The sequence below is a fragment of the Carcharhinus amblyrhynchos genome, unplaced genomic scaffold (assembly GCF_965287045.1).
Source record: "Carcharhinus amblyrhynchos unplaced genomic scaffold, sCarAmb.v2.hapA scaffold_693, whole genome shotgun sequence".
Lineage (NCBI taxonomy): Eukaryota > Metazoa > Chordata > Chondrichthyes > Carcharhiniformes > Carcharhinidae > Carcharhinus > Carcharhinus amblyrhynchos.
In genome coordinates, this window is record NW_027650433.1 from 59,587 (window position 1) to 85,282 (window position 25,696).

The 25,696-nt window shown below is 46.6% G+C and overlaps 1 protein-coding gene across 2 annotated transcripts in view; it reads right to left on the reverse strand.

Moving 5' to 3' along the window:
* LOC145339834 (protein piccolo-like) overlaps window positions 1-23,118 on the reverse strand; it is a 57,039-nt gene extending 33,921 nt beyond the window's left edge. The window contains exons 1-2 of one of the 2 annotated variants that reach the window (XM_080184366.1): window positions 23,024-23,118; window positions 6,379-6,513 (exon numbers count right to left, since the gene is read on the reverse strand). In XM_080184366.1, the coding sequence (XP_080040492.1) occupies window positions 6,379-6,513; window positions 23,024-23,117 (229 nt within the window). In that variant the 5' untranslated portion in view covers window position 23,118. Of the gene's footprint in view, window positions 1-6,378; window positions 6,514-18,388; window positions 18,474-23,023 lie in introns of those variants that run through there. The other variant, XM_080184367.1, reaches the window with a different exon arrangement.
* Between the last annotated feature and the right edge of the window lie 2,578 nt (window positions 23,119-25,696).

Sequence of the window (25,696 nt, forward strand, 5' to 3'; positions counted from 1 at the left end):
GTGCCCTCTTGCAGTCGACTCTTCCACCCTGGGAAAAAGCCTCTGACTATCCACCCTGTCTGTGCCTCTGATAATTTTGTAAACATCTAACAGGTCTCCCCTCAGCCTCCATCTTTCCAATGAAAACAATCCTAGTTTATTCGACTGTCCTCATAGTCAACATCCTCGAGGCCAGGCAACACCCTGGTGAACCTTCTTTGCATTCCCTCCAAAACTTTGATGTTCTTTTTGTAGTGCGGTGAATAGAACTGTACATGATACTCCAAATGTGGCCTGACCAATTTTTTATGTAACTGCCACATGATTTCCCAACTCCTGTACTCAATGTCTCAGCCGATGAAGGCAAGCATGCCGTACGCCTTCTTAATCATCTTGGCCACTTGTGTTACCGCTTTTAGCGAACTGTGGAGTTGCACACCCAGATCCCTATGTTAATGTTCCTAAGGGTTCTGCCATTTACAGTATAATTCACACATAAATCTGATCCTCTAAAATTAATCACTTCACATTTGTCCAGATTAAATTCCATCTGCCATTTCTGTGCCCAAGTCTCCAATCTCTTTATGTCCTGTTGTGTTCTCTGACAATCCCCGGCGCTATCAGCGACTCTACCAATTTTCATGTCATCTGCAAACTTACTAACCAGGTGATCCACATTTTCCTCCACTTCATTTATACATACTGCAAACAACAGAGGTCCCAGCACTGATCGCTGTGGAACACCACTAGATACAGATCTCCATTCTGAAAAGCATTCTTCCACTGCTACTCTCTGTCTTCTATGATGAAGTCAAAATTTCAATGAGATATCCTCATTCTTCTAATCCCCAGCAAATATAATTCTAACTGACTCAATTTCTCCTCAAATATCAATGCTGCCATCCCAAGATTTAGACTGATAACGTTTCCCTGTATTTCTTCCGTAGTAAGAACATCCTTCCTCAGATAAGGGGGCCAAAAACTAGGGAAGTACAAAGTATTGGAGGTGTCGGCAGCCTTAAAAGTGGATAAATCTCCAGGTCTGGATGAATTTTGCCACAGGCTGCTGTGGGAAGCAAGGGAGGAGATTGCAGAGGCTCTGACCCAAATTTTCAATTCCTCTCTGGCCACAGGGGAGGTGCCAGACGACTGGAGAACAGTTAATGTGGTTCTGACGTCGACAAAGGGTTGTAGAGACAAACCAGGGAACTACAGACCAGTGAGTCTCAGGTCAGTGGTACTGAAGTTATTGGAGAAACTTGTGAAGGAGAGAATCTATCTCCACTTGGAGAGGCAAAGCTTGATCAGGGGTAGTCAGCATGGCTTCGTCAATGAGAGGTCACACCTGACAAATTTGATTGAATTTTTGAGGAGGTGGCCAGGTGTGTAGATGAGGGCAGTGCAGTCGACGTAGCTTATATGGATTTCAGCAAAGCCTTTGACAAAGTCCCACATGGGAGACTTGTTAAGAAGGTAAGTTCACATGAGATACAGGGTAATTTGATACAGTGGGTTCAAAATGGACTTAGTCGTAGGAGACAGAGGGTGATGCCAGAAGGCTGCAAGCCAGTATCCAGTGGTATACCGCAGGGTCTACGTTGGGCCCATATTATTCGTAATGTATACAAAAGACATCGATGACTGTGCGGGAGAAGGATTTGTAAGCTTACAGATGACACAAACCTTGAACGTTAACAGTGAGGTGGAGTGTCTCGGGCTACAAAAAGGTATAGACGGAATGATCAAATAAGCAGGTAAGTGGCAGATGAAATTTAAACCTGAAAAATGTGAGGTAATATACTTTGGAAGGAGTAATTTGACAAGAAAATACTCAACGAATGGTCAGACAATCAGAAGTTCTGTGGAACACAGGGAACTTGATGTGGTTCTCTAAAGGTGGAAAGACATGTTAGTAGGTTGACGAAAAAGGCATACGGGACACTTGCCTTTATCAATTGAGGCTTAATTTACAAAACTAGGGAAGCCATGTTGGAATTGTAGGGAACTTTATTGAGGCCACAGCTGGAGTACTGCGTGCAGGTCTGGTCACCGCAACATCGCAAGAATGTGAATAGACTGGAGGGGGTGCAGAGGAGATTCATTAGAATGCTGCCTGGGATGGAACATTTAAGTTATGAAAAGAGGTCGGATAGGCTTGGGTTGTTTGCGTTGGAGCAGAGAAGACTGAGGGGTGACCTGATCGAGGTGTATGAGATTACGAGAGACGCGGAGAGAATGTATATGGAGTAGCTGTTCCCCTGAGTTGAGGGATCAGTCACAAGGGGACATCGGCTCAAGGTGAGGGGCAGGATGTTTGGGGGGGATGCGAGGAAAAACCTTTTTACACAGAGTGTGATGATGGTCTGGAATGCGCTGCCTGGGAGGGTGTTAGAGGCGGGTTGCCTCGCATTCTTTAAAAAATACCTGGATGAGCGCTTGGCACACCATAGCATTCAGAGCTATTGGCTAAGTGCTGGCGGACGGGATTAGGTGGGAGTTCAGCTGTTTCTATTGTGTCCGCGTGGACTTGACGGGCTGAAGGACCTGTCCTATGCTGTACGGTCCTGTGATTCTACAGACTAAAGGTCAGGTCATCCTCAAATGAGTATTGTACGATGAGAATGGAATATTTGACAATCTAGTTGGGTGAGACCCCTTGGGGATGAGCGACCGTAAAAAATTACAGAATTCTCCATCAAGAAGGGGTGTGATATAATTGATTCTGAGGCCGAATAAAGGAACCTACAATGGTATGAGCCATGAGTTGGCACTGATTGATTGGGAAACGTTACTTAAAGGGATGATGGTGGATAGGCGATGGCAAACATTCGAAGACCAAATGAATGAATTGCAACAACTGTTTATTCCTGTCTGGCACAGAAATAAAATGGGAAATGTGACTAATCCATGTCTCACAAGGGAAATTAGACATAATATTATATCCAGGAAAGAGGCATACAAATTGGTCGGAAAAAAACCCAGACCTAAGGATTCGGCACAATTTAGAATTCAGCAAAGGATGACAAGGGAATTGATTAAGAAGGGGAAAATAGAGTATGAAAGTAAGCTTGTGGGGAACATAGAAACTGACTGTAAAAGTTTCTTTCGGTATGCACGGAGAAAAAGATGAGTAAAGACAAGTCAGAAACAGTCAGAAACGGGAATTTATAATGGAGAACAAAGAAATATCTGATCAACTAAACACATACTTTGGTTCAGTCTTCACAAAGGAGGACACAAATAACACACCAGAAATATTGGGGAACATAAGATTAGTGAGAGGGAGGAACTAAAGGAAATCAGTATGAGTAGGGAAATAGCGTTGGGGAAATTGATGGGATTGAAGGCCCATTAATCCCCAGAGCCTGATAATCCTCATCCCAGAGTACTTGAGGAAATGGTCCTAGAAATAATGGTGGTCATCTTCCAAGATTTTATACGCTCTGGAACGGTTCCTATTAATTGGAGAGTAGCGAATGCAACTCCTCTATTTAAAAAGGAAGATAGAGATAAACCAACAAATCATAAATCATCGGTAGTGGCAAAATGCTAGATCCATTATAAAAATGTAATAGCAGAGGGAAAGAGTGACAGTATCAGACAGAGTCAGCATTGGTTTTCGAAAGGAAATCATGCTTGTCAAATCTACTGGAATTCTTTGAGGATGTAACTTGTAGAGTTGCTAAGGGGGAGCCAGTGAATATGGCTTATTATACATATGGTCTCAGAAGATTTTTGACAGAGTCCCACATTTGAGACTGGTATATAAAAATTAAAGCACGTGGGATTGGGGTAGTCTATTGAGCTGGATAAAAATCTGGTTGGCAGACAGGAAACAAAGGGTCCGATTTTACCGTTGTGTTGCGCCCATTTTCGGGCACGAAAACTTGGTAAAGTCGGGTACGAGACGAGTAGTACGATCTGCGCCCGCAGATCTGTGCCTGCCTCTGTGCCGGATTCCCCTTTACCAAGGACCGGAAACGCACCCAAAATGGGTGTGATGGTCATTTAAACGCACTTGCGTTCGAGCTGCGTGCCCAACCTTACTGGCACTTCCCCCTTTCCCACTGCGTTCGTCAATTCAGAATCAGCGTGAAACAGACACGTTTTGTAGAATTCCGATTCGGGTGCTCTAGTTAGTGAAGAGATAATTGCCAAGTGTCCGACGGCTCTCTGCTTCAGATCGATTGGAGGTCCGCTGCCACTCTGCCTGTGACCAGTGTGACAGGGGAGGGGAATGGGGGAGAAGGGCCCACGATCAGTCTGGGTGGCGGGGGGAGATGAGGCAGTCAGTAATGTTGTGGGGGTAGAGCAATGTCTGTGCGGGCCAGAGGGAGGCATTATCTGGTCTCGGAGGGATGTGGTAGGACAGCGGCATTCTATCTTTTTTTTCTCTACGCGTGTGTGGTTGGAGGGCTCCTACTGGAGCTGCAGGGTTGAGTGCGTTAAGCCCTGTCCACACGCTTACGCGACGCGATTTGGACTCTGATTTTTTTCAGGCAGAGTGCGTATGGGGGCAACCGAGAATGGGTCTAATGTCAAATCTGAAACACTCCCAGTTTCGAGTCCGCTCAGCGCTTCAAATCATAATGGGAAAATAGGGCCCAAAGGGTTGGAATGAACAAGTCTTTTTCCAAATTCACTCAGCAGACATGGGTATCGCTGGCTGGCCAGCGTTCACTGTCGCTCGAAGGCAGTTGAGAGTCAATGACGTTGCTGTGGCTCTGGAGTTACATGTCGGCCAGACTGGGGAAGGACGGCAGATTTCCTTCCCTAAAGGACATTAATGAACCAGATGGATTTTTATGACAATCGACAATGGTTTCATGGTCATCAGTGGATTCTTAATTTCAGACTTTTTAATTGAATTCAGGGGGCGATTCCCCCAAACGTGCTGAATTGGTGAGAAAACTGGCCTAAATCACATCAATGTTTTCAGTGCAACTTCAGGTCTGAATCTCCGCGCTCCGAGTACTGCGGAGAATCCAGTCGTGAATCTTACTAAAAATCCCGGGGGCGGGCCTATTCGCACCGGAGCGGCACAGTTCTGGAACTCTGTGCCCGCACGGTGGCCCCGGCCTATCAGACTGCCCTGTTTGCTGCCAGTTCAATCGCTGGTCAGCCCGGGACCCCCGCGGTGCTGCCTCTCCAGCAGCCCCCCGCCCCCCCCCCCCCCCCCCCCACCCCCCCCCCCACCCCCCCCCCCCCCCCACCCCACCACCACCACCACCACCACCACCACCACGGCCCAATCGCGGCTCCCACGGCAACTCCCGGGCCAGCCCTGACCTCTCACCTGTCCCGGAGTGCCCCGACGGACGCCTCCTCCCGCTCCAACCCCCGCCAGCAGACCAAACCTCCCCTGGAGGCAGACTCCCCCCAGCAGACCACACCCCCAGCCCGCCCCGATCAGTGCCCTCCCTCCAGCCCTGACCGACCCTGTCTGCAGAGTGGCGGCGGGACTCCCACCAATCACCCCTAGGCCCTGTCGACAATAGGCCTCGCCCCTTGGCACTGCCTCATGCCCCATCGGTAGTACCAAGATACCCTCTGGGTGTGAGCACTTTGCCCCTTGGGCAGTGGCTGGGGGGGCACAGGCTGGCACTGCCAGGATGTCCATGCCCAAGGGGCACTACCCCCCACTACCCAGCCTCCTGGGGGGTCCCGATTGGCACCCCCTCTTATTGTTAAAATGGCGGCGCGGGCTCGTTGGGCCAAAGGGCCTGTTTCCTGTGTTGTTTTGTTCTTTGTTCTTTGTCTCCCGTTATTTCCTCGGACGTGGCGATCTACTCTAAACGCCGCTGAAATGAAGTTCTCCTGGTGGGATGGGAGATGCTATTGGATCCAGCAAGTTCCACGCCAGGCCCGATAATGATATTTAAAATAGATTTCAAACATATTTAAAACAGATTAAAATCACTTATGTGGCTTCCCTCTGGTTTCCAGCAGGGTCCTGACTGTGACCGTTCTCCGGCTCTGGGAGACACGCACGCGTCGGCAACGAATGCGCAAATCCCGCAAAATGGCCGACATGCACATCACCTGACCCGACCCACCAGAAAATTTGCAGTTCGCAATGGGAGAATCACCCCCCCAAATTTCACCATATGCTGTGGCGAACCCAGGTCCCCAGAACATGTGCTGAGTTTATGGATTAATATTCTAGCGATAATACCACTAGGTCATCGTCTAGCCTGTTGACAACGAACTAATTTTGTAAAACAAATTTGATGCTTCCCTGACCAAATGGCAATGGTATCTCGGGTTTGAGCTGATGTTACTGCTGCTGACATTTTGTAATGTATCAGTTTGAGGAGTTGCTCCTTTGTAACAGATCCCTGTGCACATCTGATATAGACACCAAAGGACTCCATTATTCTATCCCACGTTAGCCAATACCTGGTAAATGATCAGGGGATTTAAATTTGTAGGTGATGTTTCTGCATTGAAGGATCTCCACTATTAACTGCTCTCCATCTGTTTTCATTTCTTTCTTCAGTGCTATCTTAATTTCTCCCATCACTTGAGTTTTACCTGTGGACAGGTATAGAAAAAGTAGTAAGTATATTTACATGAGAAATTTCATTCTGTTTTCAGGACATATGAGTAAACATTCGCAAAGTGTTAAAAGCATCATGCATTACTAATAACAAATGTTCTTGTGTTTACATGAGTTAACATGAATAATATCGCACAGCATGTTTTCAGCATCTTTCTTAGTTAAATAAAGGTGAAGGTCACAAAGGATGATTATGTGCCGTTGTATAGTTCTTCTCAAAAATAATGACAACTCACTCATTGAATTAATTGAGCAGAAAGTACTCTGAAGAGGAAGATAAGAAAACCATAAGAACCAATTACAGTCATTAAAAAAGAAGGAAACTGTATTTCCTTTTTTTTAATCCATTTGTGAGACATGAGCATCACTGGCTGGCCAACATTTATTGCCCATCTCTTGTTGCCCTTGGAGGACGGTTGAGAGTCAACCACATTGCTGTGGTTTTGGAGTCACGTGTAGGCCAGACGACGTAAGGACACGAGATTTCCTCTCCTAAAGGACATTAGTGAACCAGATGGTTTTTTTCAACAATCGACATTAGTTTCATGGTTATCAGTAAATTCTTAATTCCAGATTTTTTAATTGAATTTACATTCCATGATCTGCCATGGTGGGATTTGAACTCAGGTCCCCAGAACATTAGCTGAGTTTCTGGAATAATAGTCTCGCGATAATACTACTCGACCTTCATCTCCCCTACTCTGGAAACACACTGCTGAGGGAATAGGATAATGTGAAGGTTTGTTTGTGGCTGTGCTTATATTAAGACAAGGAGTGGCGTGTTTAGTTTCAGGTAGGCAGCATTTTCTCAGTTTTGTGCGCACAAGAGTCACCTCGGTCTCACCAATGACAGCCACAGGACTGAAGAGAAACGCTTGTCGATAAAGGAGGCCATATGCGGCAAAATAGTTAGTTGCAGGAACGTTGACTAGGATTAATTTAAAGTTCATAAAGAACAAATAATTTTTTTTGGAGAAATTTGTTTCCAGGTGAATGTTTTCTTGGTAAACATCGCAACCAAGTCTGTTAATACATTCTTTAACTGGACAGCAGTAAACTAGAGAACTGACGTGTCAAATCTCCCAGTGAAAGCAAGTTTATTCTGATGAAGTATGTGGTAGTTTCAGCTTTGAGTGACTCTCATTAGGAACAGAGGAAGGCTGGTCAGCTTCTTTAACCTGCCTTCAATAAGATCATGGCTGATCTGATTGGGGCCTCAATTCACTTTGTCATCTGTCCCTGATAACATTTGACTCCCTTGGCTATTAGAAGTGTGTTGAACTCTCCCTTGAATAAATTCAACAATGCAACCTCCACGATGAGGATACGTGCAGACTTACTCATCCCGTTTCATTATGGTCCTAAAGCTCACTGCCAGCCAGAATGAACAGGTTGAACAGTTCAAATGTGTGGAGTGACTGCCATGGCTACAATGCTAACTGAGAAAATGATGATCCCAATGTATTGACAGTTGACCAAATATGGACTTGATGTGTGTGTCACCTGGTTAGGGGGTAAGATTGTCCAAGGACAGCAGCTGAGAGCAGGAGAGGAAGACAGATTATCCTCTCCCTATTCTTCAAGCCTTAAAGGATTGATTTTATTTCAGTTTTTTTTGTTTCATGTTTGTGTGTTAAATAGAAGTAAAGAAACATAGAAAATAAGAACAGAAGTAAGCTATTTGGCCCTTTGAGCCTGTTCCACCATTTAATATGATCATGGATGATCCTTCATAAGAATGTCAGACTTCCTCACCCTCTCCATACCCATTGATGCGTTTAGAGTCTTGAGTTGATCTACTTCCTTCTTAAATATATTCAGTGATTTGGACTTCAAAGCCTTCTGTGGTAGAGAATTTCACAGATTCACCGCCCTCTGATTGAAGAACTATATCCTTAGATAAAACTACACAATATCCCTGTGTAGTCTCACTAAGGCTCTTACATAAGAACATAAGAACATAAGAAATAGGAGCAGGAGTAGGCCATCTAGCCCTTCGAGCCTGCCCCGCCATTCAATAAGATCATGGCTGATCTGTCGTGGCTCAGTTCCACTTTCCCACCCTCTCCCCATAACCCTTAATCCCCTCTCTTATCAAAAACCCATCAACCCGCGTCTTAAAAATATTTAGCGAGGCAGCCTCCACCACTTCAACGGGCAGAGAATTCCAGAGATTCACCATCCTTTGAGTGAAGAAGTTCCTCCTCAACTCCGTTCTAAACCGCCCCCCTTTTATCTTGAGGCTGTGCCCCCTAGTCCTACTGTCTTTTTTGAGCGGGAGGAGTCTCTCCACCTCTATCCTATCCATCCCATTCATCATCTTATACGTCTCAGTGAGATCTCCCCTCATTCTTCTAAACTCCAACGAGTACAAGCCCAGTTTATTCAGCCTCTCCTCATAGCTCAACCCCCTCAACTCCGGTATCAGCCTAGTAAACCTCCTCTGCACTCCCTCCAAGGCCAAAATATCTTTGCGCAGGTGCGGCGCCCAAAACTGCACACAGTACTCCAGCTGCGGCCTCACCAATGCCCTATACAGCCGCAGCAAGACCTCCCTACTTTTATATTCAATCCCCCTCGCTATGAAGGCCAGCATCCCATTCGCCTTCCTGACCACCTGCTGCACCTGCAAGCTGGGTTTTTGCGACTCATGCACAAGGACCCCGAGGTCCCTCTGCACCGTCGCCTGCTGCAGTTTTTCGCCCCGTAAGTAATAGTCCTTCCTACCATTTTTTCTACCAAAGTGGACCACCTCACACTTGCCAACATTAAATTCCATTTGCCATTTCCTGGCCCATTCGCCCAGCCTATCTAGATCCTTCTGCAGACTCTCCACACACTCCGCACAATTTGCCGTTCCCCCAATCTTGGTGTCATCAGCAAATTTCGACACCCTACACTCTGTTCCCTCCTCCAGATCATCTATATAAATGGTAAAAAGCTGAGGCCCCAGCACCGACCCCTGGGGCACTCTACTAGTCACCATCCGCCAATCCGAATAGCACCCGTTGACCCCCACTCTCTGCCTCCTATTTGACAACCAATCCTCTATCCACGCTAACACCCTACCCCCAACTCCATGTCCCTCGACCTTCTGCAATAACCTCTTGTGAGGTACTTTGTCAAACGCCTTCTGAAAATCTAGAAAGACCACACCCACCGGCTCTCCTCTATCCACCGCCCTAGACACATCCTCATAGAACTCCAGTAAATTTGTCAGACACGACTTCCCTTTAATGAAACCGTGCTGCGTCTGCTCTATCAAGCAATTCCCTTCAAGATGCCTCGCAGTTTCCTCCTTAATGACAGATTCTAACATTTTACCTACCACAGACGTTAAACTAACCGGCCTATAATTCCCCGCCTTTTGCCTGGCACCCTTCTTAAACAACGGCGTAACATTAGCCGCTTTCCAATCTTCCGGCACTTCCCCGGAATCCAGCGACGTCTGGAAAATAACCACCAAGGCATCCACTATCACCTCCGCCATTTCTTTCAGGACCCTCGGATGCATTCCATCCGGTCCTGGGGACTTGTCCACAATCAGTCCCTCCAGTCTGTCGAGCACCGCCTCTCTAGTAACAGTAACGTCATTAAGACCCTCCAGTCCTACCACCTTTCCATCGCTAACACCCGGCAAATTATTCACGTCCTCCTCCATGAAGACAGAAACAAAAAAGTTTTTCAATACTTTAGCCATATCCCCATCCCCTACCACTAGGTCCCCTTTCTCATCCTCTAAAGGACCAACATTCACCCTAGCCAGCCTCTTCCTTTTTATATATTTATAAAAACAATTGCATTAAGACATTCTTGTTCCTATACTCAAGTCCTATTGTAATGAAGGCCAGCAAACCATTTGCTGTACCTGCACGCTTGCTTTTAGTGACTGTAGTACAAAGGCACACAGGTCCCTTTCTACATTAACATTTCCCAATCTATCACCATTAAAACAATACGCTGCCATTCTGTTTCTCCATCCAAAGTAGATAACTTCACATTTATCCACTTTATGCTGCACCGTCCACACATTTTCCCACTTATTCAACTTGTCTAAATCACCTCGAAACATCTTAATGTCCTCCTCACCAAATTTCAAATCATCACAAACTTGGAAATATTACTTTGTAGAAGTTGACTGCATAGAGATAGAAGGGAAATTCTGTCTGGAGATATTCCTTGATCTCACAAGACTTATTCTGAGCATAAGAACATAAGGGGGGCGGTTTAGAACGGAGTTGAGGAGGAACTTCTTCACTCAAAGGGTGGTGAATCTCTGGAATTCTCTGCCCGTTGAAGTGGTGGAGGCTGCCTCGCTAAATATTTTTAAGAAGCGGGTTGATGGGTTCTTGATAAGAGAGGGGATTAAGGGTTATGGGGAGAGGGCGGGAAAGTGGAACTGAGCCACAACAGATCAGCCATGATCTTATTGAATGGCGGGGCAGGCTCGAAGGGCTAGATGGCCTACTCCTGCTCCTATTTCTTATGTTCTTATGTTCTAACTAGGAACAGGAGTAGGCCATCTGGCCCCTCGAGCCTGCCCCACCATTCATAGGACATAGAACACTACAGCACAAACAGGCCCTTCGGCCCACAAGTTGCACCTATCGTATCCATACCTACCAGGCCATAGAACTATCTATAACTCTCAATCCCATTAAATCCTGTGCACACATCCAGAAGTCTCTTAAAAGACCCCAGCGAGTTCGCCTCTACCACTACCGACAGCAGCCGATTCATAAGAACGTAAGAAATAGGAGCAGGAGTAGGCCATCTAGCCCTTCGAGCCTGCCCCGCCATTCAATAAGATCATGGCTGATCTGAAGTGGCTCAGTTCCACTTTCCCGCTTTCTCCCCATAACCCTTAATCCCCCTGTCTGTCAAAAACCTATCTACCCGTGACTTAAATATAGCGAGGTAGCCTCCACCACTTCAACGGGCAGAAAATTCCAGAGATTCACCACCCTTTGAGTGAAGAAGTTCCTCCTCAACTTTGATCTAAACTGCACCCCCCCCCCTTATCTTGAGATTGTGTCCTCTAGTCCTGCTATCCTTTCTAAGTGGGAAGAATCTCTCTACCTCTACCCTCTCCATCCCCTTCATTATCTTATACGTCTCTATAAGATCCCCCCTCATCTTTCTAAACTCCAACGAGTACAGACCCAGTCTATTTAGTCTCTCTTCATAGGCTAACCCCCTCATCTCCGGTATCAGCCTCGTGAACCTCCTCTGCACTCCCTCCAAGGCCAATATATCCTCGCACAAGTGCGGCGACCAAAACTGCACACAGTACTCCAGCTGCGGCCTCACCAGTGCCCTGTACAGTTGCAGCAAGACCTCCCTGCTTTTATATTCTATCCCCCTCGCTATAAAGGCCAACATCCCATTCGCCTTCTTGATCAACTGCTGCACCTGTAGACTGGGTTTTTGCGACTCATGCACAAGGACTCCCAGGTCCCTCTGCACCGTAGCATGCTGCAGCTTTTCGCCCACTCGCTCAGCCTATCTAGATTTCTCTACAGACTTTCCACACCCTCCACACAATTTGCTTTCCCACTCATCTTCGTGTCATCAGCAAATTTCATCTATATAAATGGTAAACTGTTGAGGTCCGAGCACCGATCCCTGCGGCACTCCACTACATAGAACATAGAACATAGAACATTACAGCGCAGAACAGGCCCTTCGGCCCACGATGTTGCGCCGACCAGTTAAAAAACAATGACTCACTAACCTAAACCAATCCCTTTTCGTCCATAAACCTATCCACGGATCTCTTAAACGCCCCCAAACTAGGCGCATTTACAACTGCAGCAGGCAGGGCATTCCAATCCCTCACCACCCTCTGGGTAAAGAACCTACCCCTGACATCTGTCCTATAACTACCCCCCCTTAATTTAAAGTCGTGCCCCCTCGTGCTAGCTTTCTCCATCCTAGGAAAAAGGCTATCACTATCTACCCTGTCTAAACCTCTAATCATCTTATATGTTTCAATAAGGTCCCCTCTTAGCCGCCTTCTTTCCAGCGAAAACAACCCCAAATCTCTCAGTCTCTCCTCATAGGACCTCCCCTCCATACCAGGCAACATCCTGGTAAACCTCCTCTGCACCCTCTCCAAAGCCTCCACATCCTTCCTGTAATGTGGGGACCAGAACTGCACACAGAAGTGCGGCCGCACCAGAGTTGTGTACAGTTGCAACATAACACTGCGACTCCTAAATTCAATCCCCCTACCAATAAACGCCAAGACACCGTATGCCTTCTTATACCGTATGCCTTCTTAGTCACCGACCGCCAACCAGAATAGCACCCATTGATACCAACTCTCTGCTTCCTATTAGACAGCCAACCCTCTATCCATGCAAACACCTTACCCCCAACTCAGTGCACCCTAACCTTGTGTAGCAACCTTTTGTGAGGCACCTTATCAAACGCCTTTTGGAAATCTAAAAACACCACATCCACCGGTTCCCCTCTGTCTACCGCACTAGTCACATCCTCATAGAAATCCAATAAATTCATCAAACACGTCGTCCCCTTAATGAATCCGTGCTGCGTCTGCTCTATCAAACCATCCTTTTCTAGGTGCCTCGCTATTGCTTCTTTGATGACGGATTCTAGCATTTTTCCAACTACAGACTGGTCTGTAACTACAGTGATTCTACTCACTCACCACCCTCTGAGTGAAAAACCTACTCCTGACATCTCCTCTGTACCTGCTCCCCAGCACCTTAAACCTGTGTCCTCTCGTAGCGACAATTTCAGCCCTGGGAAATAGCCTCTGAGAATCCACCCTATCTATTCCTCTCAACATTTCATAAACCTCTATCAGGTCGCCTCTCAACCTTCGTCTCTCCAGGGAGAAGAGCCCCAGCTCCCTCAACCTATCTTCATAAGGCATGCCTCCCAATCCAGGCAACATCCTTGTAAATCTCCTCTGCACCCTCTCAATAGCTTCCACATCCTTCCTGTAGTGAGGCGACCAGAACTGCGCACAGTGCTCCAAGTGGGGTCTGACCAGGGTCCTATAGAGTTGCAGCATTACCTCCCGACTCCGAATCTCAATTCCTCGATTAATGAAGGCCGGTACACCGTACGTCTTCTTGACCACATCCCTTACTTGCGAGACTGATTTAAGAGTCCTTTGGACCCGGACCCCAAGGTCCTCTGCTCCTCAACACAGCTAAGAGTCCTACCGATTGGAGGAGTTCCTTCACCTTCTGTCTGAGGAGATGGTGCCGTCACTCCAGCAAAATGTGGCCAACACTGCGAGAGTGGCAACTGCAGTGGAAACCTTGGTGCAGGACGTGCACCCCACGTTGCGAGTGTCAACTCCATAATCCAGATCATATGCTCTGTGGCTGAGGGCATCAACTGCATTGTGCAAGAACTTGTGGGATTTCATGAGTGTCAGTGCCAAAGGATGGTGGGGCTTCTGGATCTCACTCCAGCTGCCTCTCTGTCCCATTGAGCAATCCAGAGCCCCAGGCACCCACAGTGAGGGGGATCACCAGATGAATCCAAGTGCCCTCCATCCAGGATACCCTGGGGATGTCCAGTCAATCTGCCTCCTCTCTTCCCGTTACTGACATACCTCCAGCCCTGCACGCCGAGGAGGGCAGCATCACCACAGACTTTTAAGGTCCTGGGCAGCCAGAGAATGTCCGCCAAGGTACTTCAGCAACATGGTGTTACAGACAACAGGTTCCCTCATTTTCAGCTATGGATCCTGGGGAGACACCTCGATGTTATGATCAGGTGAGGAAGGTTAAGAAGTCATTATCACATCGTGGGCCTGGGCGAGTTTGGGTACGAGTACAGATGAATCACAATGCTGTAGTGCCATTCAATGTCAGCTCCCAAAGGGTTAACTCGTGGGTGCCAATCAGTGGCAGAATCACGCACTACAATACTCGGTATAACTGGTTTACAAAAAAGGTTTGGGGATTTTATTAGGGAGGTGCCTCCCTCCTGTGCCAGGGGAAGGTCACTCTAACTTTCATTCCCCCAGCTCTCTTGGGAGCAGATCACGCCAGCCTTCCATCTTAGACTTCCAGCCACCCGTGATAATATCGCTGATAACCTGCCCCCCAGGATGATTGGCAGTTCCTATCCATGCTGCTCATATCCCTACAGCTGTCCTTGGCAGCCTGAGGGTGGGGGTAAATGCGACTGGCCTCATTGTCTCCTCTGTTCCAGGGTCTTCTTTGCCCTCCTGGAGCTAATCACTCACCCACATTGTAGACCCCACATTGCCGATCCGAATTGGCTTGTCTCTCAACCTCCTCTTGGGACCCTGCAGGGTCTCAGGAATCATTTTTAATGTAATCTCAGCTCTAACCAGGTGCATCCATTTCATGATTTGAATTAATTTCTTGCTTGGCGGTCAGTAAATTAACACAACAGCCATTTTAATTTGACCATTCTTTGTCTTTTAAAGTAGTAAAGCAGGGAGGACTTGCTGCAATTGTACAGGGTATTGGTGAGGTTGCAACTGGAGTACCGTGTGCAGTTTTGGTCCCCTTATTTGCGAAAGGATATATTGGCCTTAGTGGGGGTGCAGAGAACGTTCGCCAGGTCAATACCGGAGATGAGGGGGTTAGCTGATGAGGAGAGATTGAGTAGATTGGGCCTGTACGTTGGAATTTAGCAGGCTGAGGGGTGATCTTATAGAGACATATAAGATAATGAAGGGACTAGATAGGGTGGAGGCAGAGAGATTCTTTCCACTTAGAAAGGAAACAAGAACTAGAGGACACAGCCTCAAGATAAGGCAGGGTCAGTTTAGAACAGAGTTGAGGAGGAACTTCTTCTCCCAGAGGGCGGTGAATCTCTGGAATTCTCCGCCCATTGAAGTGGTGGAGGCTGCCTCGCTAAATATGTTTAAGTCGCAGGTAGATAGATTTCTGATCAATAAGGGAATTAAGGGTTATGGGAAGCAGGCGGGTAAGTGGAACTGAACCACTATCAGATCAGCCATGATCTTATTGAACGGTGGGGCAGGCTCGAAGGGGCTAGATGGCCTACTCCTGCTCCTATTTCTTATGTTCTTATGTAAATTGCACAGTTGTAACATTAAGTCTTTCACCCGAAGTAGCTGCTTGTGAACTAAATTGTTATGAATTCCACTATTCGATCCATCATTAGTTCATCAGTCAGAATTTCGGATGAACAATTCTTTGACAATATTTTTCGAGTGGCTGTGAGAGATTATATTGTTTTTTCTGTTCTTCGGATTGATGAATCGAAAACATGTTTATTGAGGGTTTTTTTTAAACCAGGAGACAGATGTGCTCGCAATTATTTTAGAGTTATTTCAGGGTCCCCTTTTTCCACCTCCATTTCAAAGATGAGTGAATTAACAGAGCCAAGTCTGTGTGCTATACTGCCAACCCTGATACCAAGTAAATATTGTGGGTTTCCTGAACCACTGACGACGAGGAGTTTCGACGTGTCATAGAATCATACGGTGCAAGAGAGCAATCATTCAGCCCATTGAGTCCACACTGAAACAATAGAAACACCTGAACTCCCACCCAATCCCATCTACCAGCACGTAGCCCATAGCCCTGAACGTTATGATGTGCCAAGTGCTTATCCAGATACTTTTTGAAGGATGTGAGGCAACCAGCTTCTACCATTCTCCCAGGCAGCGCATTCCAGACCGTTACCAACCTCTGGCGAAAAATATTTTTCCTCACATGCCCCCAAACCTCCTGCTCCTCACCTTGAGCTGATGTTCCCTTGTGACTGACTCTTCAACTAAGGGGAACAGCTGCTCCTTATCCACTCTGTCCATGTCTCTCATAATCTTGCACACCTCATCAGGTCACCCTCAGTCTTCTTTGCTCCAATGAAAACAACCAAAGTCTATGCAACCTCTTTCATAATTTAAATATTACATCCCAGGCAGCATCCTGGTGAACTGCACCCCCTTCAGTGCAATCACATCCTTCCGATATTGTGGCGACCAGAACTGCACGCGGTGCTCCAGCTGTGGCCTCACCAAAGTTCTATGCGACTCCGACATGAATTCCCTGCTTTTGTAATCTATGTCTTGATTGATAATGGCAAGTGTCCCAAATGCCTTTTTCACCACCCTACAAACATGCTCTTCACTTTCAGAGATCTGTGGTTAAACATGCCAAGGTCCCTTTGTTCTACAAAACCTCCTAGTGTCCTACCATTCATTGAATACTTTCTTGTCAAATTACTCCTTCAAAGTGTATCACCTCACATTTTTCAGAGTTAAATTGCATTTCACTTATCTGCCTGTTTGACCGTTCCATTTATATCCCCTTGTAGCCCAAGACTCCGTCTCGCTGCCGACCAATCTTCGTGTCATCTGCAACCTTGCTAATCCTACCCCCGAGTAGTCGTCAATGTTGTTAGAGAAATGACAAATAGTAGGGGGGCCCAGACAGATCCTTGTGGTACGCCACTGGGTTCCAGTCACTAAAGCATCATCCTCTGTTATGTCTGAGCCAATTTTGAACCGATTTTGTGAAAATACCCTGTATCCCATGTGAATTGACCTTCTTTATAAGTGTCCCACATGGGACCTTGTCAAAGGCTTTGCTAAAATCCATATAAATTACATTGACTGCACTTTTATTCATTAGCCATTTCTTCACTCGCTCTGCAGCTACTTCAAACCCCATGCTCTATTCGCTCTCCCGGGGATAACTTCCGAGGATAACTCCCGCTCTCCCGGGGATAACTTCCGAGGATAACTCCCGCTCTCCCGGGGATAACTCCCGAGGATAACTCCCGCTCTCCCGGGGATAACTCCCGCTCTCCCGGGGATAACTTCCGAGGATAACTCCCGCTCTCCCGGGGATAACTCCCGAGGATAACTCCCGCTCTCCCGGGGATAACTTCCGAGGATAACTCCCGCTCTCCCGGGGATAACTCCCGCTCTCCCGGGGATAACTCCCGCTCTCCCGGGGATAACTTCCGAGGATAACTCCCGCTCTCCCGGGGATAACTTCCGAGGATAACTCCCGCTCTCCCGGGGATAACTCCCGCTCTCCCGGGGATAACTTCCGAGGATAACTCCTGCTCTCCCGGGGATAACTCCCGAGGATAACTCCCGCTCTCCCGGGGATAACTCCCGCTCTCCCGGGGATAACTTCCGAGGATAACTCCCGCTCTCCGCAGGATAATTCCCACTCTCCCGGGGATAACTCCTACAGTCCCATAGGACATTAGAACAGAAGAATAGGTGCAGGAGTAGGCCATCGGGCTCCTTGAGCCTGCTCCGCCATTCAATCAGATTTTTCGTGGAGTCAACTCCATTTACCCGCCCGCTCACCATAACTCTTAATTCCTTCACTGTTCAAAAATTTATCTATCCTTGCCTTAAAAACATTCAATGAGGTAGCCTCAACTGCTTCACTGGGCAGAGAATTCCACAGATTTACAATCCTTTGTGTGAAGAAGTTCCTCCTCAACTCAGTGCTAAATCTGCTCCCCCTTATTTTGAGGCCATGCCCCCGAGTTCTAGTTTCACCCGCCAGTGGAAACAACTTCCCTGCGTTTATCTTATCTGTTCCCTTCATAACCTTATACATTTCTGTAAGATCTCCCCTCGTTCTTCTGAATTCTAATGAATATAGCCCCAGTCTACTCAGTTTCTCCTCATAAACCAACCCTCTCAGCTCCGAAATCGACCTCTGTTGCCGCTGCAATAATGCCACCTCCAGCCAGGGCAATCAGATTGTGAACTGTGCCAAGTGCTAGCAAGGTAACGGGGAAGGGGTAGGTGCTTCACAGAGTGCTCTCTGCTGCGTGTGCGTTCCACCACTCTTATCCACAGACTTTTCCCCAGTGAGAACCCGATAGAGTCACCTTAGAGCGGCATTGTGGCACAGTGGTTAGCACTGCTGCCTCACAGTGCCAGGGACATGGGTTCAATTCTGGCCTTGGATCACTGTCGCCGTGGAGTCTGCATGTTCTCCCTGTGTCTGCGTGGTTTTCTTCGGGTGCTCCGGTTTCCTCCTACAATCCAAAGATGTGTGGGTTAGGTGAATTGGCCATGCTAAATTGCCCTTTGTGTCGGGGGACTAGCTAGGGTAAATAAGTGGGATTATGAAGATAGGGCCTGGGTGAGATTGTGGTCGGTGCAGACTCGATGGGCCGAGTGGCCGCCTTCTGCACTGTCGGGATCCTACGATTATAGGCAGGATATTATTTAACTAGAAAGAGTGCGGCAAAGATTTACTGGGATGCTACTGGGACTTGATGGTTGAGTTATAAGGAGCAGCTGGATAGACTGGGACTTTTTTTGTCTCTGGAGGCTTAGGGATGATTTTATAGAGGCCTATAAAATAATGAGGGGCGCAGATCAGCAAGATAGTCAATGTCTTTTCCCAAAGTTGGGGGAGTCTAAAGCTAGAGTGCAGAGGTTAAAGGTGAGAGGGGAAAGATATAAAATGGTCCAGATGGGCAATTTTTTCACACAAAGGGTGGTGAGTTTCTGGAACAAGCTGCCAGAGGTAGTAGTAGAGGCGGGTCCAATTTGGTCTTTTAAAAAGTGTTTACAAAGTTACATTAGTAAGATGGGTATAGAGGGATATGAGCCAAATGCGGACAATTGGGACTAGCCTAATGGTTTAAAGAAAGGAGCGGCATGGACAAGTTGGGCCGAAGGACCTCTTTCCATGCTGTAAACCTCTGTGAATCTATAACGCTAATGAATCTCCTCTGCACCCTCTCAAATGCCAATATATTCTTTCTCAAGTAGGGAGACCAAAACTGTACACAGTACTCCAGGTGTGGCCTCACCAGCACCTTATACAGCTGCAACATAACCTCGCTGTTTTTAAACTCCGTCCCTCTAGCAATGAAGAATAAAGTTCCATTTGCCTTCTTAATTACCTGCTGCACCTGCAAACCAATTCCTTGCAATTCTTATACAAGGACACCCAGGTCCATCTGCACAGCAGCACGCTGCAATTTTTTACCATTTAAATAATAGTCCATTTTGCTGTTATTCCTACCAAAATGGATGACCTCACATTTATCAACATTGTACTCCATCTGCCAGACCCTCCCCCACTCACTTAGACTATCTGTATCCCTTTGCAGACTTTAGCTTCCTCTGCACACTTTGCTCTGCCATTCATCTTAGTGTCATTTGTGAATTTTGACACATTACACTTGATCCCTAACCCCAAATCGTCTATGTAAGTCGTAAACAATTGCAACTGCAACACTGATCCTTGAGGCACACCACTAGTCACTGATCGCCAACCAGAAAAACAACCATTTACCCCCACTCTTTGCTTTCTGTTAGTTAACCAATCCTCTATCCATGCTAATACATTACCTGTAACACTGCGCACCTTTATCTTACGTAGAAGTAGTTGGTGCAGCACCTTGTCAAATGCCTTCTGGAAATCCAGATACACCACATCCCCAGGTTCCCCATTGTTCACTGCACATGTAATGTTCTCAAAGAATTCCACCAAATTAGTCAAACGTGACCTGCCCTTTATGAACCCACACTCCGTCTTACCAATGGGACAATTTATATCCAGATGTCTCGCTATTTCTTCTTTGACGATAGATTCAAGCGTTTTCCCTACTACAGAAGTTAAGCTGACCGGCCTATAGTCACCCGCCTTTTGTCTACCTCCTTTTTCAAACAGCGGCGCCACATTTGCCGTTTTCCGATCTGCGGGAAGCACCCCAGAGTCCAGTGAATTTTGAAAAATTACCACTAGCGCATTTGCTATTTCCCCCACCATCTTTTTTATTCCAATCTCCCCGGGATAAACCCCACACTCCCGAGGATGACTCCCGTGCTCCCGGAGAGTCCAGGTGAGGGCAGCAGAGAGGTGATGCTGATTGGTTGTTTCAGTTAAGATTTGCGTCGGCATAGTCACTGCAACCAGAAAGTGATTTCTGGAAGAGCTGTCGTAAAGGGACAGTTAAACGCAAAATACTACTTCAGTGTTTCTCTCCCTACCTCCTCCTCTAACCAAAAAAAAAGTCACTGGGAGGACCACAAATAGCGGAATGGTGAGTTGAGATTCTTTTATCCTTTTAGCTGTATAAGGGCAGTATGGCAGCTCGGGCAGTGGCATGATCCTCCTGCCAGATGTGGGAAATTAGGGAGCTATCTAGTCTCCCTGACAACTTTGTCTGCAGGAAGTATGTCCAGTTGCAGCTCCTCACAGACTGCATCGTTTGGTTGGAGCGACAGGTGGATGCACTGTGGAGCGTGCAGGAGGCAGAGAGTGTGATAGACACTAGTTACGGGGAGGTTGTCGCACCGTGGGTTCAGTCAGGTAGATGGGTGATCACCGAGAGGGGCAGGCAGGTAATGCAGGAGTCTCCTGCGGCTATTCCCCTTTCAAACAGTTACATCGTCTTGGATAATGTTGAGAAGGAAATTACCGACAGCAGCCAGGCCTTTGCACCACATTTAGTTCTGCTATGGGACAGGGTCAGGCAAAGAGCAAGCGAGCGGTAGCGATAGGGACTCGTTAATTAGAGCACAGACAGGCATTTCTGTGGCCGCAATTGAGACTCCAGGATGGTGTGCTGCCTCCCTGGTGTCAGGGTCAAGGATGTCTGTGAGCGATTGCAGGGCATTCTTAAGGGGGAGGGTGAGCAGCCAGAGGTCATTGTACATTTTGTACCAATGACATAAGTAGGAAAAGAGAGAAGGTCCTGAAGTGTGAATATAGAGAGTTAGGCAGAAGGCTAAAGTGCAGGACCTCAAAGGTAGTAATTTCTGGACTACTGCCAGGGCCACGTACTAGTTAGAGTAGAGTCATAGAGTCACGAGGTTTACAGCATGGAAGCAGGCTCTTCGGCTCAACATGTCCACGCCGCCCTTTTTTTAAAACGCCTAAGCTAGTCCCAATTGCCCACATTTGGCCCATATCCCTCTATACTCATCTTACCCATCTAACTATCTAAGTGCTTTTTAAAAGACAAAATTGTACCCGCCTATACTACTACCTCTGGCAACTTGTTCCAGACACTCACCATCTTCTGTGTGAAATAAATTGCCCCACTGGACCCTTTTGTATCTCTCCCCTCTCATCTTAAACCTATGCCCTCTAGTTTTAGATTTCCCTATCTTGGGAAAAGGTATTGACTATCTAGTTGATCTGTGCCCGTCATTATTTTATAGATCTCTTTAGCAAAGCCTTTGACGAGGTAACGCATTGTAGATTGTTGCATAAGGTTAAATTATATGGGATCCAAGGTGAGGTAGGCAAATGGATACAAAATTGGCTTGATAAGCCAGAGGCTGGTTGTAGACGATTGTTTTTCAAACTGGAGGCCTGTGACTTCCCGGTGTGCCTCAGGAACCAGTACTGGGTCCACTGTAATTTGTCATTTCTATTGATGATTTGTAAGCATAGTTAGTAAGTTTGCAGATGGCACCAAGATTGGTGGCATAGTGCACAGTGAAGAAGGTCATCTAGGATTGCAACAGGATCTTGATCAATTGGGCTATGATCCTGTACCCCTAGATCTCTTTGTTCTATAACTCTCCCCAGTGCGCTACCATCAACTGAGTCAGTCCTGCCCTGGATCGATCGATTAAAATGCATCACCTCACATTTGTCTAAATCAAACTTCGTTTGCCATTCGTCAGCACACTGGCCCAACTGATCAAGATCCCGTTGCGATCGGAGATAACTTTCTTCACTGTCCACTATGCCATCAATCTTGGTGTCCCTGTAGACTTACTAACCGTGCCCCCGATATTCTCATCCAAATCATTAATATAAGTGACAATAACAGAGGACCCAGCCCTGATCCCTGAGGCACACCGCTAGTCACAGGCCTCCAGTTTGAAAAACTCTCTACAACCACCGTCTGGCTTCTGTCAAGAAGTGGGTATGCCGGCGTTGGAAGCCAATTTTGTATCCATTTAGATACCTCACCGTGGATCCCATGAGATTTAACCTCGTGCGACAGCCTACCATGCGGTACCTTGTCAAAGGCCTTGCTAAAGTCCATGTAGACAACATCATTGTGTAAATTAGAGGGATTAATGGGATAAATCTATGGGATAATGCGGTTAGGGCCGGGGTGGGATTGTTGTCGGTGCGGACTCGATGGGCCGAATGGTCTCTTTCTACACTGTAAGGATTCTATGATTCTTCTAACTCCAGGTCTACTGGGGATAACTCCCACATTCCTTACAGGTCATCTCTCGTATAACTGCATCATCACCATCTCACAAAACCACTCAGTCTGCAGGTGACAATGATTTAGATGTATTTACTCGTTCCAAAGTAACAGCAGATAGCTATTAAGTTTCTCGCTGCTGAAATGATTAACACCATTAGCTGCAAAAGCAAAAAGGGATAAAACTACTGTTTTTTGTATATTTTCAAAATAATGAATATTTTCGGATCACTCCAGCCCGTTTACTATCCCTTCAGCAGCCCCTCTTGGTTTGATATTACAAACAGCTCAGGACTCCATCGTCTCCGCCAGGTCGTCACAGCTTACCATCAGCTTCTGCCAGGCCGAGACCTTGCTGCTTCAACTGATCCGATACTTTGTGCTTTTCACCTTTCGTGGTGAGATCAGTATCTTGAGTCATTTTACCCCTATTAAAAAGAGAACAAGAGAAAAGTGATTGCATTTCTATAAAGTTACAAGTAAAATATGGTGGGTTTGATGATCAAAGTTTATTTGACCTTTTTTTAACCGACACACTTATCACAACAGGTAAGTGTACAAAGGTTGCTATACGTTCGCACGTCGGGAATCAGTGCAGCAACGTTTTCACAATCCTACAATTACAGAAGTGGAACTTGTTATAATCAAAAATATTTGTCTCTTGGAGAAGATTTTAAATTCGCCATGAATAACGGGCTGAGTACTTGAGGGGTAGTCGGACGGTTAGGAGGTACTCGAGGTGGGGGTGGTAGTTAGGGACAGTTGGGGGATCAGAATGATAGGAGTGACCCAGAGGGTTGAATGTAGTCATGGCATCGGGGGATTTGTTGGGGTGACCAGGGTGGTAGTGAGGTGGTTCAGTGGGGAGTCATGGGGGGGTGTGGGTGTGATTGTGTGGGGATCAGTTGTTTAGTTAACTAGGATTTAGCTTGTTTTAATCCTTCTAATTTTTTCTGGTAACTGTTCTGATACAGGAGGCAGAAACATCCAAAATCTTTGACTCTAACTCAGAGTTTTGGAAGGTTCCAGGCACTGGGGAATTGCTCACTGGAAGTTCAAACTTACTGGGCATTCCCTGTTCAGACAATATGTTGGTCCTCCAGTGCATCTTGAGGGATATCTTCAGGATAAGTCCATCCAGTGATTGGAAGTTCTGGGCCGTTGTATAAAATAAAATATCAATGCTTTTTCAAAATGTATTCTTTCATGATGTGTGGGCATCATTGGCAATGTCAGCATTTGTTTCCCATCCCCAATTACCCTTAAACTGAATGACAAAGAACAAACAACACAGGAACAGGCCTTTCGGCTCTCCGAGCCTGCACCAACCGAGCTGCCCGACTGAACTGAAAACCTCTATTCTTCTGGGGACCAGATCCCTCTATTCCTAACCTATTCATGTATTTGTCAAGACGTCCCTTAAAAGCCACTACTGTATCCGCTTCCACTACCTCCCCCAGCAATGAGTTCCAGGCACCAATTACTCTGTGTAAAAAATCTGTCTCGTACAGCTCCTTTAAACCTTATTCCTGGCATCTTAAGCCTGTACCCCCTGATAATTGACTCTTCCACCCTGGGAAAAAGCTTCTGACTATCGTCTGATTTGCAAGACAATTGCAGAGGACAGTAAAGGGTCGATAACATTACTTTGGGTCTGGATTCATACGTAGGACCAAATAAAAGGCAATAGTGAACTAGGTGAGATTTTACAAAAATCAGTGGACACTGTTACTGAGACTGAATGCAAATTCCAGCTATCGTGGTGGGATTTAAGCTTCAGCCTTTGGATGATTAGTCGAGGAAAAAAGGAAGCATATGTAAAGATGAGAAAACAAGGTTCAGTTGGGTGGCTTGGGGGTTACAAGGTAGCAAGGAATGAGCTAAAAGAAGGGCTTAGGAGAGGTAGGAGGGGAATGAAAAATCCTCGGTGGGTCGGATCAAGGAAAACCCCGAGGCTTTTTACTCTTAAGTGAGAAATAAAAGAATGACCAGGGTGAGGTTAGGCCTGTCAAGGATAGTGGTGGGAACTTGTACATAAGTCAGAAGAGATAGGAGAGGCGTTGAATGAATACTTTTCTTCAGTGTTCACCAAGGAGAGGGCTCATGTTTTTGAGGATGAGAGTGTGATACAGGCCGATAGACTGGAGGAGGTAGATGTTCTGAGGGAAGACGTATTAGCAATTTTGAAAAACCTGAGGATCGATAAGTTGCCTGAGCCGGAATGGGATATATCCTAGGATTCTTTGGGAGGCAAAGGACGAGATTGCAGAGTCTTTGGCTTTGATCATTGTGTCCTCACTGTCCACGGGGACAGTGCCAGAGGACTGAAGAGTGGTGAATGTTGTTCCTCTGTTCAAGAAAGGAAATAGGAATGACCCTGGTAATTATAGGCCGGTCAGTCTTACTTCGGTGATCGGTAAGTTAGTAGAAAGGGCCCTGAAGGAGAGGATTTATGACCGTTTGGAAAGATGCAGTTTAATCCGGGATAGTCAACACAGATTCATGAAGGGTAAGTCTTGCCTCGCAAATTTGATTGACTTCTTTGAGAAGGTAATCAAGTCTCTACAGGTACAGACAGTGCAAATAGAGAGAGGGGTAATCACAGATTAAAGAGGCGTGTATTTTCTCAAGCTAGGATAGTTAGTAAAATTTTGCAAGCCCAGGCAAGTCATGGAGGTTACAGATCGTATGACATGAACCTAAGATCCCAGTTGAGGCCGTCCTCATACGTGTGGAACTTGCTTATCAATTTCAGTGATTCTGCATTGTTGCGCTTTCTGAAAGCTGCCTCGGACAATGCTTACCCCAAGTCCGGAGGCTGAATTCCCTTGACTGCTGAAGCGTTCCCCAACAGGAAGGGAACACTCCTGCCTGGCGATTGTTGTGTGGTGCCTGTTCATCGATTGTTTTAGCGTCAGCGTGGTATCACTGACGTACCATCCCTTGGGACACCCTTTCCTACAGCATACAAGGTAGACAATGTTGGCTGAGTATGTACGC